This window comes from Trachemys scripta, chromosome 2, assembly GCF_013100865.1.
Source record: "Trachemys scripta elegans isolate TJP31775 chromosome 2, CAS_Tse_1.0, whole genome shotgun sequence".
In the NCBI taxonomy this organism is placed as follows: Eukaryota; Metazoa; Chordata; order Testudines; family Emydidae; genus Trachemys; species Trachemys scripta.
The window spans coordinates 259,408,253-259,423,290 of NC_048299.1; the positions used below are offsets into that span (position 1 = coordinate 259,408,253).

The 15,038-nt window shown below is 43.6% G+C and overlaps 1 protein-coding gene across 5 annotated transcripts in view; it reads left to right on the forward strand.

Moving 5' to 3' along the window:
* The window catches only part of COL14A1 (collagen type XIV alpha 1 chain), a 171,095-nt gene that overhangs the window by 149,797 nt on the left and 6,260 nt on the right, over positions 1-15,038 (forward strand). For all 5 annotated transcript variants that reach the window (XM_034763530.1, XM_034763534.1, XM_034763533.1 and 2 more), the window contains 5 exons: positions 345-398; positions 3,120-3,191; positions 5,038-5,073; positions 5,531-5,597; positions 6,826-7,014. In XM_034763530.1, coding sequence (XP_034619421.1) covers positions 345-398; positions 3,120-3,191; positions 5,038-5,073; positions 5,531-5,597; positions 6,826-7,014 — 418 coding nt within the window. The remainder of the gene's footprint in view (positions 1-344; positions 399-3,119; positions 3,192-5,037; positions 5,074-5,530; positions 5,598-6,825; positions 7,015-15,038) is intronic.

Sequence of the window (15,038 nt, forward strand, 5' to 3'; positions counted from 1 at the left end):
GTTTTCAGAGCGCTTAAAATTCACAAAAGAGCAACCTTTCTCATCCACCTATTTACAGAAACATTATAGGTGAAATTTGCCCTTTTGCAGAGCATCAGCAAAAGGCTTACATAGCACTTCATACTACTTAAACATTGTTCTGAGGTTCTAGGTGGGACTTGAATGGTATGTAGGCTTCTGCTGGTCCTTTGAATGGAGTGAATCTTTCTTTCTTTCTTAATAAACAAAATCTTTTAATAACAAAATTAAAAGTATGTTGCCTTCTAGAAGAAATTATTTGGACTTGGAGAGTATAACTCCTTCTAAGAAGCGTGTTGATTAATTTCCATATTCCTTTTCCCTAGGGTCTGCCTGGCAAAGATGGACCCACAGGGCCCCAAGGTCCTCCTGGGCCAGTGGTAAGTACTGTCTATGTGGGATTTATTACTGTATGAGTTGAGGTCTTTCTGGATGTAGGTTGCTGTCTGTGCCAGCTGGGGCTAAATAGCCGATTGCACTGGAGTTTAGAATTCTGATTAATCATGGGCTTGGCAGAGAGCTGACCGTGCTATGCCAGTTCTTTGGATCCTTACCTTGAGAGACAATGACTCCCCCCATGGCAAAGGGGGATTGAGTCACTCAATAAATAGGCTGCCATCTTGTGGTAAGTAAAGTAGCTGCGTTGTGTAAAGTGGACTAATAGCCCTTGGCATTGAGATGAGGCAGAGACTCTAGTCTTGCCAGAAGTTCCAGTCTGGTCTTGTTCTCTGACGAGAGCCACCAGAGTTCATTGCCCCAGGTCATGCAGCTGAAGCCCTGTAGAATGTATTCAAACATTTCACAAAATAATTAAGAGATCATCTAGAGGCCAGAGTCTGACCTCAGCTGTCTTCAGTAGGAGCAGTACACATTCATCTGAAGGCAGAATTTTGTTCCTTGTGTTATAAATCTGCCTCTGGAAGATACATTTTTAAGGAGTGATGCATTTACTAGTAAGCTTTGTAGTGGGGTTATAGAGAACTGTGGGCCAATTTGTCTGTGATGGTTTTAAATATTCTCTAATTGCCAGATTCTGCCAGTCTTACTCATGTTGTGTAGTAGGGCAGATGAAATCAGTGGGTAAGGTACTACACATTATGAGCAAGCGTGGTAAAATCTGACCCTAAAGTCGTTGCTGTTAACACTGACTAGGATAGAAGATATCTTTGTAGAAGGAATCTTGCATGCACCTTAGACATTCACAATCTGTGGTTTTAATTCCTTTTTTGAAGGCATGTGACACTGAAAAATGTACAAGTGCTTTAACTTCAATACTTTATTAGAACTATCCAGAATCAGGACACAAGACAATCTATTATTTACATGTTAGTGACAAGAAAGTAAAATATTTAGAAAGTAAAAGTCCACCTGCAATCTCCAGAGTTCTCCCCTGCCCCCATTCCTTGGCTACTGCACTAACATCATTACTACTTTGGGGTCCTACGGGAGAAAAAACAGTTGAAATAACGGTAAAGGTTAACAAAAGCAAGGAAATTGTGAATTGATGCTACCATTATGTTGTGACTTACAAAGCACCCACTTGCCATTCGTTTAAATGCTTAACTATTATTCAAAATAAAGATTCACAAGGCCTGAGCATGCTATAAAATACTAGTCCATCTCCAGGTCAGTGCAGCAATCAGCTGACTAACACAGACCAACAGCATTCTCATAGACTGGCCAGCACACCAGATGCAAATCCACGAGGATAGAGGCTATGAACCTAACCCATTTGGGAAATAAGATCTGAGGATTCATATGGGTTCAAATCTTGCCCTTGAAACTACAGCCACAGGAAGTGCCATGGCAGAAGAACAGATGTGGTTACACTGTATATGGAGGGGTGAGATGGGGCCTGGGTGGGCCTGGAGAGAGGCAAGGCCAAAGGATCCATTGCTGTGTAAACCCTTCAATGATTCCAGAACATCAAGCTGCAGTAACGTCCACATGGTTGTTCCTTAACTGCTCAGCAATCTGGGGATGGGTGGATTCTTTCTTTTGTTCAGCTGTTCTCTGGTTATTCAGGCCAAGTGCTGGGTTAAGATTTGCCCCACAGCCCTGGACCCTCAGACTCACTGAAGTCCAGGAGAGGTTTGGTCGATTAAGGATTGTAGGATTGGGCCCTTTACTCCTTTGTGAAATTATGTAACTACTAGGGTGACCAGAGAGCAAATGTGAAAAATCAGGACGGGGGTGAGGGATAATAGGAGCCTATATAAGAAAAAGGCCCCAAAATCAGGACTGTCCCTATAAAATCAGGACATCTGGTCACCCTAATAACTACATATTGAAAAAAGAATGTGTTACTAGCTGAATAATAGTGATATTACCCTTTATGCTATTTGCATAATTCTAAATAAATAAATACTATTTAGCACCTATTTCTTTACCTATTTGCAGCACTGTGCTGACATTAACTAATGCATTACATTAATGAATATTCATCACTGTGAAAATCTCATCTAGAACAGCTACAATCTCATTCTTAATTCACCTTCTTGTGCCTATTGCATGGGTTCTCCAAACAGGGTATAGTTTTAAATATAGTCCGTGTTTCAATTCGTTGAGGAATTGAAGTGTGAGGCAATCTGCTGGCAGCCTTAAATCACAATTTCTTTGAATTTGTAAATCGACCTTTTCACTGATTTTTTTAAAAAGGATTATGAATTCAGAATTCATTTATATTTTAATGGTCATTTAAAAAAGAAAACACAATGAAAATAAACATTTCATCTCTGGCTTCTACTATTATGGACATGAAAGTGGATCCATCAGACTTGATAAAGGACTAAATTTAGTAGCAATAATCATAGAATCATAGAATCATAGAATATCAGAGTTGGAAGGGACCTCAAGAGGTCATCTAGTCCAACCCCCTGCTCAAAGCAGGACCAATTCCCAGCTACCGTAATCTACCGTAGTGTACTATGCATAATGCGTAGTCTTCTCACTTTTCAAATCACCAATGCACCATTGTGGAACTGCTGCAGCTAGGATGCTGACCATATAGTACAAAAATGGTGTTTAAGTATTTTTGTCAATAAGGACTCATTGATGTTGGATGTCACAATTAACTATTTACTCTCTCTTTTTCCATGGAGGGAATACCTGGTGCTCCTGGTGTTCCAGGGGTTATGGGAAACACGGGGCCACAAGGTGGTGTTGGACCCCCTGTAAGTAAGCTAACATAATCCTTATATATTAGCAATGTTGTGCTATTCAGTTTCTAACCTTCACCGTTATCCATTACAAAGAGCTACACAGAATTGTGGTCCATTTGCTCATGAAGCCCTCATGCTGATTTCAATTAATGACTAAATGAAACATCCCATTGTTGGTATAATTTAGTTTTTGTTTAGTTTTGTTTTGCTTAAAATGTTGGGTAGAAATATACGCATGAAAGCATCAAGAAAAGACATTGCCCTTAAAGGTTAAAAGGATACAGGATAGGAATTCATATTCTGAATGTAGCCGTTTAATTTTCTTGCCATTTCAAATTACACTAAGGAAAATAAAATGTGCTGCTTTATTAGACTTAACACTTTCCACAAAGATGGCATTTTTTCAAAATGACCTGATTCTCATCTTATTTTATACTGGTTTTCCACCAATGTAACACTGTTGACTTCAGCGAGTGTACTCCTGATTTACATGGGTGTAAATGACATCAGAATCAGACCCACTTTTAAAATGTAATTACAGGCTTCAACTACCGAAAATTTTGCCATTGATGTCAGTGAGAGCCCTTGGGCCCTTGATTCTGTTCAGGATCTAATGCTCAATTTTTCTACCATTTAAATGTCAATTACTTTTTTAACACACGAAAGAAAATATTTTAAGTAAAAAAACCTATAAAATGAGGGTATAAATTCCACACTAGTGACAGTTTGGGAGTTTTTCAGTTGACCTTTTAGGTGTAACTATTCAGATAAATATTTTGAATTCATAAATTATGAATTTAACAGTTTAACATTTGTTTCCTTATGTAGCCTGCTTAAAAATATTTGTAAATATTATAATGGATGTTATAATCTTATGTTCTAGAAAGTATTTGAATCTGATATTGTCCAGCTGCACGTCTGGCTTGATTTGTAGAATACTAAATAATTTTAGATTTTTTTCAAATATCCAGTTGACTTTGGTGATTTATACTAACAGAAACATTTGAAATATTTGGCTAAATGGGAATATAATGACTGATAATAAAATATAAGCAAAGATAATAGACTAACACTCTCTTCATCATACTCTACCAGTATTATAATTAAACACCCAATTAAGAGATTTGGTGAGCTATAAAACTTATCTGGAACTGGAGCATTGACAATAATGTAGGCACATGCTCCGGAAATTGGCCTAAATTTTCGTAAGTGCAGATATGCCTGAGGGTCATATGAGGCCAAACTCTGTGAGTGCCTGGAGTCTTACTGGAAAGACAAACTGGAGAGGTCAAAAATGACTGAAAATCAGGATTGCATCCACCAAAACCTACCGAATGGCCAGGTTCAAAAGCAGGTACATTTCTGCCTTTGCAGCAGATTTCAGTCTGCACTGTTGTTGGCTCCAGTGCCATTTTAGAGACAACCCAGGCAACAGAATACAGTGTGAAGAGGAAGGTGAACTTAGCAGAAAGGGAACAGAAGCCCCTCTGTGTTTCCAGAATATCATCCTGGCTACACTACTCTGAGAAAGAGACAGCACCCACAACCACTAGGCAGGATAAGTCTTCCCAGACTAAAGGGTCAGAAATGAGAAGCAGTGGAGAGAAAAAAGCTGGGAAAGGTAACCACCATCTGCTACTCAGTCACAGAGAGGAGAAATACCTGCTGGGGATTGAAAAGAAAAGAGCATATTTAAGAGAACGTCTCCGTCCCCACGCCAGGGTTATATAGGGATCTAAAACTGAGTTGTTTACTTTCCTTCCTTTCACTGTGATACTCTCATATTTGGCGATTCAAACATACAATACGTAGAACTAGAGAGAAAGGTGAGAATTAACTTTGTTTAATCTTTTAACAGGGTGCTCCTGGTGCAAAGGGGGAAAGGGGTGAACGGGTAAGTACTCTGTAGCCACATTCAACAGCCACAAGTACATTTCAATCTGACCTTCTGTCCCATAAACCCCTCACTGCAGTAATTTACAGTCACTCCACTCATTGCTAGGGGTGAGTTTAGATCTAATCCGACAAATTTTCTTCTTCACTAATCTCCGTCCTTCGAAATTTTAATAAAATTTAAAAAGAAAGTAACATAATATGTATGTATCAGTGAGCATATCCCATAATCTTTTGTGGTTACCATCCCCAGCCTTTTGTTTGTTGTCTGAAAACAGGAGCTTCTCATTTCCAACTCTGTTATCAACATCCTTGGGCAAGTCCCAGAGTTCTCTGCCTCATTTTCCCCATCTGTAACATAGGGACCATAAAGACATACCTCCCACATGCTCTCTGAGCACATTCAAGATAAAAGTGCTGTTGGAGCAATGTGTTGCTATGGTGGTGTTGTTATCCAGGGTGACATTCAGTCCCAGGCAATGGTTCGTGCAGTTGCTCGTCAGGTGTGTGAACAGCTCATCCAAGGTAAGCTGATCAATATCTCTTATGTTTGAATTTTAGGTGCCGGTTTCTACAGCTACAGAATAGATCTGTAGCTGGTATGAAAACGAAAAGCCACTGAACAATACCTCCCCTCTAACGGTGTATTCCCTAGGCCAGGGGTGGACAAACTTTTTGGCCTGAGGGCCACATCGGGGTTCCCAAACTGGAGGGCCGGGTAGGGAAGGCTGTGCCTCCCCAAAGAGCCTGGCCCCCGCCCCCATCTGCCCCCTCCCACTTCCCGCCTCCTGACTGCCCCCTCAGAACTCCCGACCCATCCAACCCCCCACTGCTCCCTGTCCTCTGCCCCCTCACGGGACCCCCCCACCCCTAACCGCCCCCCCGGGACCCAACCCCCTAGCCCCCCCCACCTGCTCCCTGGCCCCTGACTGCCCCCCTGGGACTCCTGCCCCTTATCCAACCCTCCCCCCCCACCATGCCACTCAGATCAGCATGTCTGGTAGCCATGCCACCCAGCTGGAGCCAGCCACGCCGCCACGCTGCTCGGCAGGAGCTCGCAGCCCCGCCGCCCAGAGCGCTGGCGGCACAGCGAGCTGAGGCTGTGGGGGAGGGACTGGGGGCTAGCCTTCCCGTCCGGAAGCTCAAAGGCCGGGCAGGACGGTCCCGCAAGCCAGATGTGGCCCGTGGGCCGTAGTTTGCCAACCTCTGCCCATATCCACCAGACAGTACCTACCCTCTAACAGTGTATTCCCTTGGTCACCAAACAATACCTCCCCTCTAACAGTGTACTCCCTCAGTCACCGAACAGAGCCTATCCTCTAACAGTTTATTCTCTAGGTCACCGAACAGTGCCTACCCTCTAACAGTGTATTGCCTAGGCCACCAAACAATATCTCCCCTCTAACAGTGGATTCCCTAGACCACTGAACAGTATCTGCTCCCTAATAATGTATACCCTAGGCCACCAAACAGTACCTACCCTCTAACAGCACGCACCTGAGGCCACTGAACAGTGCCTGCCCTCTAACAGTGTATATTCTGGGCTACCTAAGAGTATACACACTCTACTTCTCCACCGACAAGTACACACTTTATCATCACCACAACTAGCATACATCACAGACCACATTCTTAACTTCTCCCCCTTAGGACGAGAGCCTTCTAGCACCTTTCACCAACCTACCCCCTTCAAACATCCCTGGGCCAGATTATCCACTTTGTCCTGAATTTGGTGGAATCTTTCCCCCCACAGGTCACATGGCCAGATATAATTCAATTCTGAACCAGATTCCAAGTCAGTCTGTCTCAGAACGAACTATTCCAGGACCTCCTGGTGAGCCAGGTCGACCAGGATCTCCTGGGTCACAGGGAGAACAAGGAGCACCAGGAAGACCTGGATTTCCAGGCAATCCTGGGCAGCCAGGAAGACCAGGAGAAAGAGGTAGGCTGAATACTTAAAATGTATGGTAATATATATCACCATGGTGCAATAGTATGATTACTTTACTTACCTGACTTAATTTTATCATGCGAACATAGTTTTCTCTCTAGTTAAGAGCTGGTCCTAAGCCACAGTGTTTGGGTAATACTGAAAGCTATAGAGACTGCCAATCACCAAGTTAATGCAACCTTTACAGAGTGTGACAGGGTAGAATCATATTTGGGACTGATGCAACCCCTGCTAAGGATTGACGGTCATATGAAGATGCACATGGTGCAAGAGGTTTGCCTTTTGCAGAATTCTGGGGTTGCAGAAATTTACAGCTCCAAATGTGTTTCCTTTTGAAATCTGTTTTTTTGCCCTCCACCCTGCAAATGAAGGCACTATAGTCAAAGAATATCAGCTTCAAAACTGGTAGGTTAGTTCTGGGGAAAAGGTAGAATTTTCATACTAAATTTGAAATGAATTGGACTAAAGGTTCTTAAATTATCATACCATAATGACACACGTTGATCAGATGGGGAAGGAGTGTATTGTTTGAGAAGGGAGGGCAGGATCAGGGTCAGATGGTAAAAAGGAGAGGATGATGAAGAGAGTGGGGCAAAAAAAACAAAAAATTAAATGAAATTATGCAATTAACCAGCCTCTTGCCAAACTTCCCCTTCATCCTTTTACCTATAAATATATGATGTCCCTTTGCCCTTTCCTCGGTCTGTTTTGTCTAATTAAATAGCAAACCCTGTGGGGCCTGACTTTTTTCCAATTTGTGAGACATCTGGCATGCTTTGATGTACTTTATAAATAACAACAATAGCCTCACAATGGCACTGTGAAACTAAATCAGTCAGTGTCTATGAAGTGCTTTGATATCCTCACAGGGAAGGCACTGCTGAAGAGTCAAGACTCACTGTTCTTATAATTGCAATAACCAATAAGTGGCATTTTAAAATATTTGGTCCAATGGCTGTTCACATCCTGGAGCTTAATAGGTCAAATGTCCTGTTTGGTAGCCAGAAAACTAATATTATATTGTTCTGAGGAGAACACTTTTGAGTGACCTTTAAACTTGCCACCCCTCCTCCCCCACAAGTCTCTACGCCCTCAAGGCCATAATTCGAATGACTGTCGTGTAAGAGGAGATGAGATTTAAAGTGCAAGCTTGTCAGTGATAGATTTTTGCACTCAAGCTGAACAATGACAGACATTGTTCCAGGGTATCAGAAAAGAGCGAGGAGGGGACAAGAATGGAGGGAGATGGGAAGATGAAATAAACAGGGGACTGACAGAAACTGGATGAGTGAAAGAAAACCAATGTGGGCTGCAGGAGAACTGCCTCCATAGTGTAAATCTTTGCACAGTTTAAACAATTTCTTAGAGTACACATAAATCACACAGGGATTAAGCACATTTTTATTAACATAATGAGGGACAAATAATATTATTGATTGTAAAAATTAATGTGCAAGAAACAGCACGGGCAATACAGCTAGTACAGAAATGACGGAGAACTTAGAATAGTTTGTGATAACAAAATATTGCCGAAGAATGAGGCCCTCACATTCATTATTGCTGCGGATGCAACAGCTGCTGCAACAGAAGATGCACATTGGGAGGGAGCTTTTGTTAATTTGGATTTGGAAATAAAACAAGTCTCCATTAAGCATACTGTCAACCACTATTAGTCAGCTGGAGCTCCTCATAGGCTTTTACTTGATTGCCGGCCCCACAAAAGAACTTCTAGGCTTCAATCTACCCTGGAATCAAAGGTTCACATTGAACCATTTTAGAACATTGCATGGCAGATGCTGTTATCTCTTACACCTTTGGGAGATGATAGACAACGCACAGTGTGACTGTGAACACCAGTCACAAACTGTAGACCACATTTTAAATCAGGGCCTGCTTTGGTCATTTGCAGGGGGCATCTCAGACTTACATCAAGCATCTCCCAAAGCTACCTGCTGGCTCACTAATCTGGACATAGTTATTGGAACATCACTAATTGTCTCTCTTGACACACAAAAGAAGAAGTACCGTCATGGGGAGAAAATACTGGATAGTAAAGGGCTCTTTAATCTAAGATAAACAAGAACCAATGGCTGGAAGCTGAAGCCAGAAAAATTCAAACTAGAAATTAGTCACAAATTTCTAACAGTGAAGGTGATTAACCATTGGAACGAACGACCAGTGGAAGTGGTGGATTTCCCATCTCTTGATATTTTTAGATTAGGTCTGGTTGCTTTTCTTGAAAATATGCTTTTGCCAAACACAAGTTATTGGGTCAATACAGGGGCAACTGGGTGAAATGTAATGGCCTGTGATATACAAGATGTCATACCAGATGATCTAATTGCCTTTTTCAACCTTAAACTCTATGAATATGGATCTAAGAATTTCACCAACAGACAATTCTGGAGAAATCTCCACAAGATGGCATTTCCCCCTCTTTGGCTCCCTCTTTTGAGTTTTAGGATTGGAGGAGGCTATCTTAGCCTTAGCTTTTACTCAGGAAGGAATTTAGATCACAAGCAACCTGAAGTAGATTAATTTTCCTATGTTCTGTTGTGCTGTTTTGGGTGCTTGCCATGCATATGACTTCAATGAGAGTTTGCCTGAGTAAAGACTAAATAAAATCTGAGCGAGGACCTCAGGGTTTAGCCCACCGGGTACATGGTTTCTCAGTTTGAATAGACACGTTTCAAATTTGCCATTGCTTATTGATAGAATTTCACCTGGTGTATGGGTGTATGTGAAGGAATAATAATTGAGTGTGGGAAGAGTTGTGGTTTGAAAGCTCTTGTGGCAGTTGCTTTCTGAAGCACCATTTTATTGCTGGCTTAGTGTAAGCTTAAAATGGGGCTTACACTAAATAGCCACATAGATTCCAGATGTTTACTGCAGGCCAGTCTTTTACAGTTTTCATGAACAAAGTAATGCACTCATGCAGACTTTGCCTGCTGCATCTGCCAGCATTTGCTTCCAGAACAAACATGTACTACTGTTGTTTGCAGTGAGGCAAGGTGAGTGAGGTAATATCTTTCATTGCCCCAACTTCTGTTGGTGAAAGAGACAAGCTTTTGAGCTACACAGAGCTCTTCTTCAGATCCAGGAAAGGCACTCAGAGTGACACCGCAAAATACAAGGTGGAACGGATTGTTTAGGCTATGTCTACACTTGCAGAGTTTTCGCACTGTCAGTTTCACGGGTGATAGGGAACTGGTAAAAAAAGAGCGCTGGTTTGTGTTCTCACTCACTTCCACAGGCGTCAGGTCGTGTTCACATTTGCAGCACTTCCATCGCCGATGACAGCAGCGCACTGAGGGCAGCTATCCCACGGTACAGCTCTCTCCATTTTGAGGATAGGTCTTGTGGGAAGGGGGGGGGGGCTGATGGTGGGGCATCCTGGGGCCCTGCACAGCCTCCCCTCCCCAAACACTGATCAGCTCCAGTAGCTCAGCATTGCTCCAAGCAGGGGATCGTTTGCTCCATGGAGCAGCCATTGTCACCTGGCCAGATGATAAGTGAGCACTTGCCAAGAAAACAGGAAGGGGAGTTTCAAAGTTCCCGGGGCTTTACACAGGGAGGGGTGGATGTCTGTTTACTGGGCATCAGAGCAGCAGAGCTGCAGGCCAGAGTGGTCACCTAGGCACTGTGGGATATCTTCCGGAGGCTAAAAGCTGTGTAAACAGGAAGATCATGTCTTCACTTGCACATCACCGCAAAAGTATCACTGGGAAGAAGTGAACGTCTCTCTCTGAGTTTCACCGCAAAAAGTCATTGGCAAATGTAGACACTCCCGTGGTTTTTGCACAAAAAAGGGACTTTTTGTGCTTTACGTGGCAAGTGTAGACATGACCTTAGCATAAGTGTTTAACACATTTTCTAACAGACCATCCAAGCAGACGTGACCCGTTAACACCTCTGCAGTCCTAGGACAAAAAAGGGGAGTTAGTGGGTTACAGACTGTTGTAGTAAGCCATAAATCCAGTGTCTTTTATTGACATATGGTGTTTAATGTCTAGCAAAGTTATGAATTTAAGCTCCCAGGTTTATCTTTTGAAGGTGTTGTGAAGGTTTCCTTTGAGGACGAGGATTGAAAGGTCAGATATGGTGATCCACAGGAGATAGGGTGTTTTTGTCTTTTATAATTTTTCTGTTTGTTCACTTGAGACTGTAGTGGTTGTCTGGTTTCACTCACATAGTTGTTATTGGGGCATTTAGTGCACTGGATGTGATACATCACACATTGTGATAGGCATGTGTAGGGCCCATGGATCTTGAAAGGGCCCAGGGATCTTGGGAGGGGGGTATTGATCATTGTAGCAGTGGAGGTATGTCTGCAGGTTTCGCATCTGGTATTATCATAGGGTCCAGCAAGACTTTGAGTTGGTGAGTCCAGGTCTGTGGGGAGCTTGCTTCTAATGATGAGCTTAGAGAGGCTGGGAGGTTGTTTGAAGGCCAGAAGTAGGGGTTCAGGAAATATTTCTTTCAGGATGTGGTCCCCATCAAGTATGGGTTGTAATTGTTTGACACCCTGTATGGGTTCCAGTTTGGGGTGGTAGGTGACAACTAGGAGTGTGAGGTTGGAGGGTTTTTTTTTTTTTCTGTATTGAAGCAGGTTTTCTTGAGGTATTTGGGTGGCTCATTCCATGATGCAATCTACTTCTCTAGTGGAGAGTCCTAGTTGGATAAAGTTAATTTTAAGTGTGTTAAGGCAGTGGTTCCCAACCAGGGATCTGGGGCCCTCTGGGGGTTGCGGGCAGGTTTCAGGGGATCTACTAAGCATGGCCAGTGTTAGACTCACTAGAGCCCAGGACAGAAAGACAAAGTCCCGCTGTGCAGGTCTGCAGCCCGGGTCCCCAAGCTCCACCACCAGGGCGAAAGCTGAAGCCTGAGCAACGTAGCTTTGTGGTGCCCATTGTGGCGTGGGGCTCTGGATAGTTGCCCAGCTTGCTACACCTTAATGCCGGCCCTGGATTTTATATGCAGTAAAACAGGTGTTGTGACACAAGTGGGCCATGGAGTTTTTATAGCCTGTTGGGGGCAGGGCAGAAGGGCTCAGTCAGGGCCGCCCAGAGGATTCAGGGGGCCTGGGGAAAAGCAATTTCAGGGGCCCCTTCCATAAAAAAAAAATTGCAATATTATAGTAACAAGTATTTGGAAATGTAAAAAATAACCAGTGAAATACATTCAAAAATTAATTTTTAATGATTTGAAAATACACTAAATACATTATTTAAAAACATTAACTGCTTTAATGGTATGTATACATTTACAATTACATAATGGGCTGTCGCTGGTGATGGTTGGTGCCAATGGGCTGTCGCTGCCTGGGGGTGGCGCTGCTGTTGCCCAGGGCTGGGTGGGGAGCTGGGCTCTGGGTTGGGGGGTGCCCGGCTCAGAGGGGCTGGGCTCAGAGCTGGGGGTCAGGACTGTGGGGGGGTGGGGTCGGGGGGTGTCCGGCTCAGAGGGGCTTACCATGCTGCTTACTCCCGCTTCCCCCCTCTCCCGGAGCCTCAGCGTGCTGCGTCCAGGAGTGCCTCTGGACAGAGCTGCAGCAGCATGGCTCCACGGGACCTGAGCTCCCGCCGCTCGGAGCCCCACCCCCTTACCCCGCAGCTCTGAGCGGGAGGAGCTCAGGCCACGCCGCTGCAGCGCTGTCCAGGGATGCCTCCGACATTCTCGTGGGGGCCCCTGCGGGGCCCGGGGCAAATTGACCCATTTGCGCCCCCCCCCCCCCCCCGGGTGGCCCTGGGCTCAGTAAGAAAAAGGTTGAGAACCCCTGTTTTAAGGTATGTATCCTGGACTTTTTCCTTGGAGCATATTCTGTGGTATCTGAGTGCCTGGCTGTAGATAACAGATTTCTTGTTGTGTTTGGGATTGTTACTGATCTGTGAAGGTAAACGTGGTGATCTGTGGGTTTCTTGTGTATAGTTGTCTGGAGGGTTCTATTGTTGAAGTCAATCGTGGTGTCCAGGAAGTTGATGCTGGTGCAGGAGCGTTCTAGATAGAGTTTGATGGCTGGGTGGTGGTTCTTGAAGTTGAGATGGAAATCTGAGGGATTTTAAAAAACAAGAGAGAGTCCTGTGGCACCTTTAAGACTAACAGATGTATTGGAGCATGAGCTTTTGTGGGTGAATATTCACTTAGACTAACACAGCTACCCCTCTGATACTTGAGGGATTTTAGATCATCAGTCCAGAGAATGAAAATATCATTGATGTCTCTCAGGTGTGTATCATTGGTTGCATGGTGTGTTTGTCCAGAAATTCTTCCTCAATGTGGCCCATGATGAGGTTGTCATACTAGGGAAGCATCCAAGTACCCATGGCTGTTCCCATGTTTGGACAAAGTGTTTGTTGTTGAATGTGAAAATTATGACTGCAGAGTTAATGATCTCACTTCATCTTGAATGATCTCTGTGAAAATATATTAACTACTGCTAAACAGTCTGTTCCACCTTGTATTTAGCTGTGACACTCTGAGTATCTTTCCTGGACCTGAAGAGCTCTGTGTAATCTTGAAAGCGTGTCTCTCTTACCAACAGAAGTTGGTCCAATAAAAGATACTGCCTCCTCCACCTGGTCTCTCTCATGTACTACTGTGGCAGTTTAAATGTATTTGCCTTGCTGTAATACCCACAGCAAAGCTAACAGTGCAATGAAGGGTTCAGTCCCCTTTTTTGCAGCTACCATGGCACATCAACTGTCTCAGTAATACCTAGAAAATATTTTGCATTTGGAATCCAGAGCTAAAATTTGGCACGAGGAATTCATTTTTAAAAGCAGGAGGAATTCAGCCCCGATCACATAAGTATTGTTTAGCATGCTTCTGTGGCAGGCTCCCGCAGGAATTACTGTGTGGGTTGTAGCATATCTGTTCAATCTGGGACTACTTCCCACATATACCGTACAATAAAACCATTCACACAAGGTGTCTCATAGCATTTCACAATGAAATTGAAGGTTACATGGTAACCAAATGCTAGATTTCAAAGAGAAGTCTTCCACTCAGACGTATAAAAGGGATAGAACTTCAGGAGCCCTGAGACCAGCAGGCAAAATATTGCTTTGCTAAGAAGTGCAGAAGAAAGAACACTGGGGTAACATTTTCAAAAGTGCTGGCGTAACTTAGAAGCTCAAGTCCCATTGCTTTTTAATAGGATTGGGAATTTTAGGACCTAAGTTACTTTTAAGAATGGGATTTGGGCATTTTTGAAAATTTTACCCTGGCCATTTGTGACTTTAAACAATGGGATAAATGTTAACATCTGTTCTAAGGAGCTTAGTAAGCTGAGGGAAAATGTCAAATAAGCAAAACAGAACCCAGCCACTGGTCATGAGAAGAGCAAGACTTTAAAAATGAACATGACATCATCCTGGAAGCCAGTGTGAGGACTCCGGAGTAGGAGTTGCATGCTAAGCGGTCAGAATCCTGGCTGTTGAGTTGCTATGATAGTCTGCCAATACACTTTGGCAGGAAATGAAGAATTACAGTAATCAAGTCTAGCTGTTAGAGAGGCGTGAATTCCAATCTCCAGGTCAGGGCTGCAGGGATTGGGCTGTACTCTGGTAATATTTCTCAAATGATAAAAGGAACATTGGTAACACGTTTAACACGTTCTGACATAGGCCTTAGTCTAATGTTACCCCCCGACGTCAAAGAAGCGGCACTGCATTACAGCCATCAAGTGGTGAGGTGGCCACAGGCACTGAATTTAATCATTGCGCACAGCTAAAAGAAGCATTTTATTTTTAATGGTAGTGAGTTTTTAAAAGATTTTGACTGCCATACATTCATGGGTGAGACATAAAGAGTTAAAGCCACAAAAGGATTTAGGCACAAAATTTCAAACCTAATCCCTGCTCAGCTGGTGCCTACATTCATTACGTGCCTACATTTCTTCTGGTAAAATCCCTAAGGTAGCCAAATTTCTGCTGCTGGGCACATGCACAGCTACCTTGGTCCTGATGCCTGAGTGCCTAAGCTCCAGGGAGATCTTCATACTAGGCAGTGCCCCACCT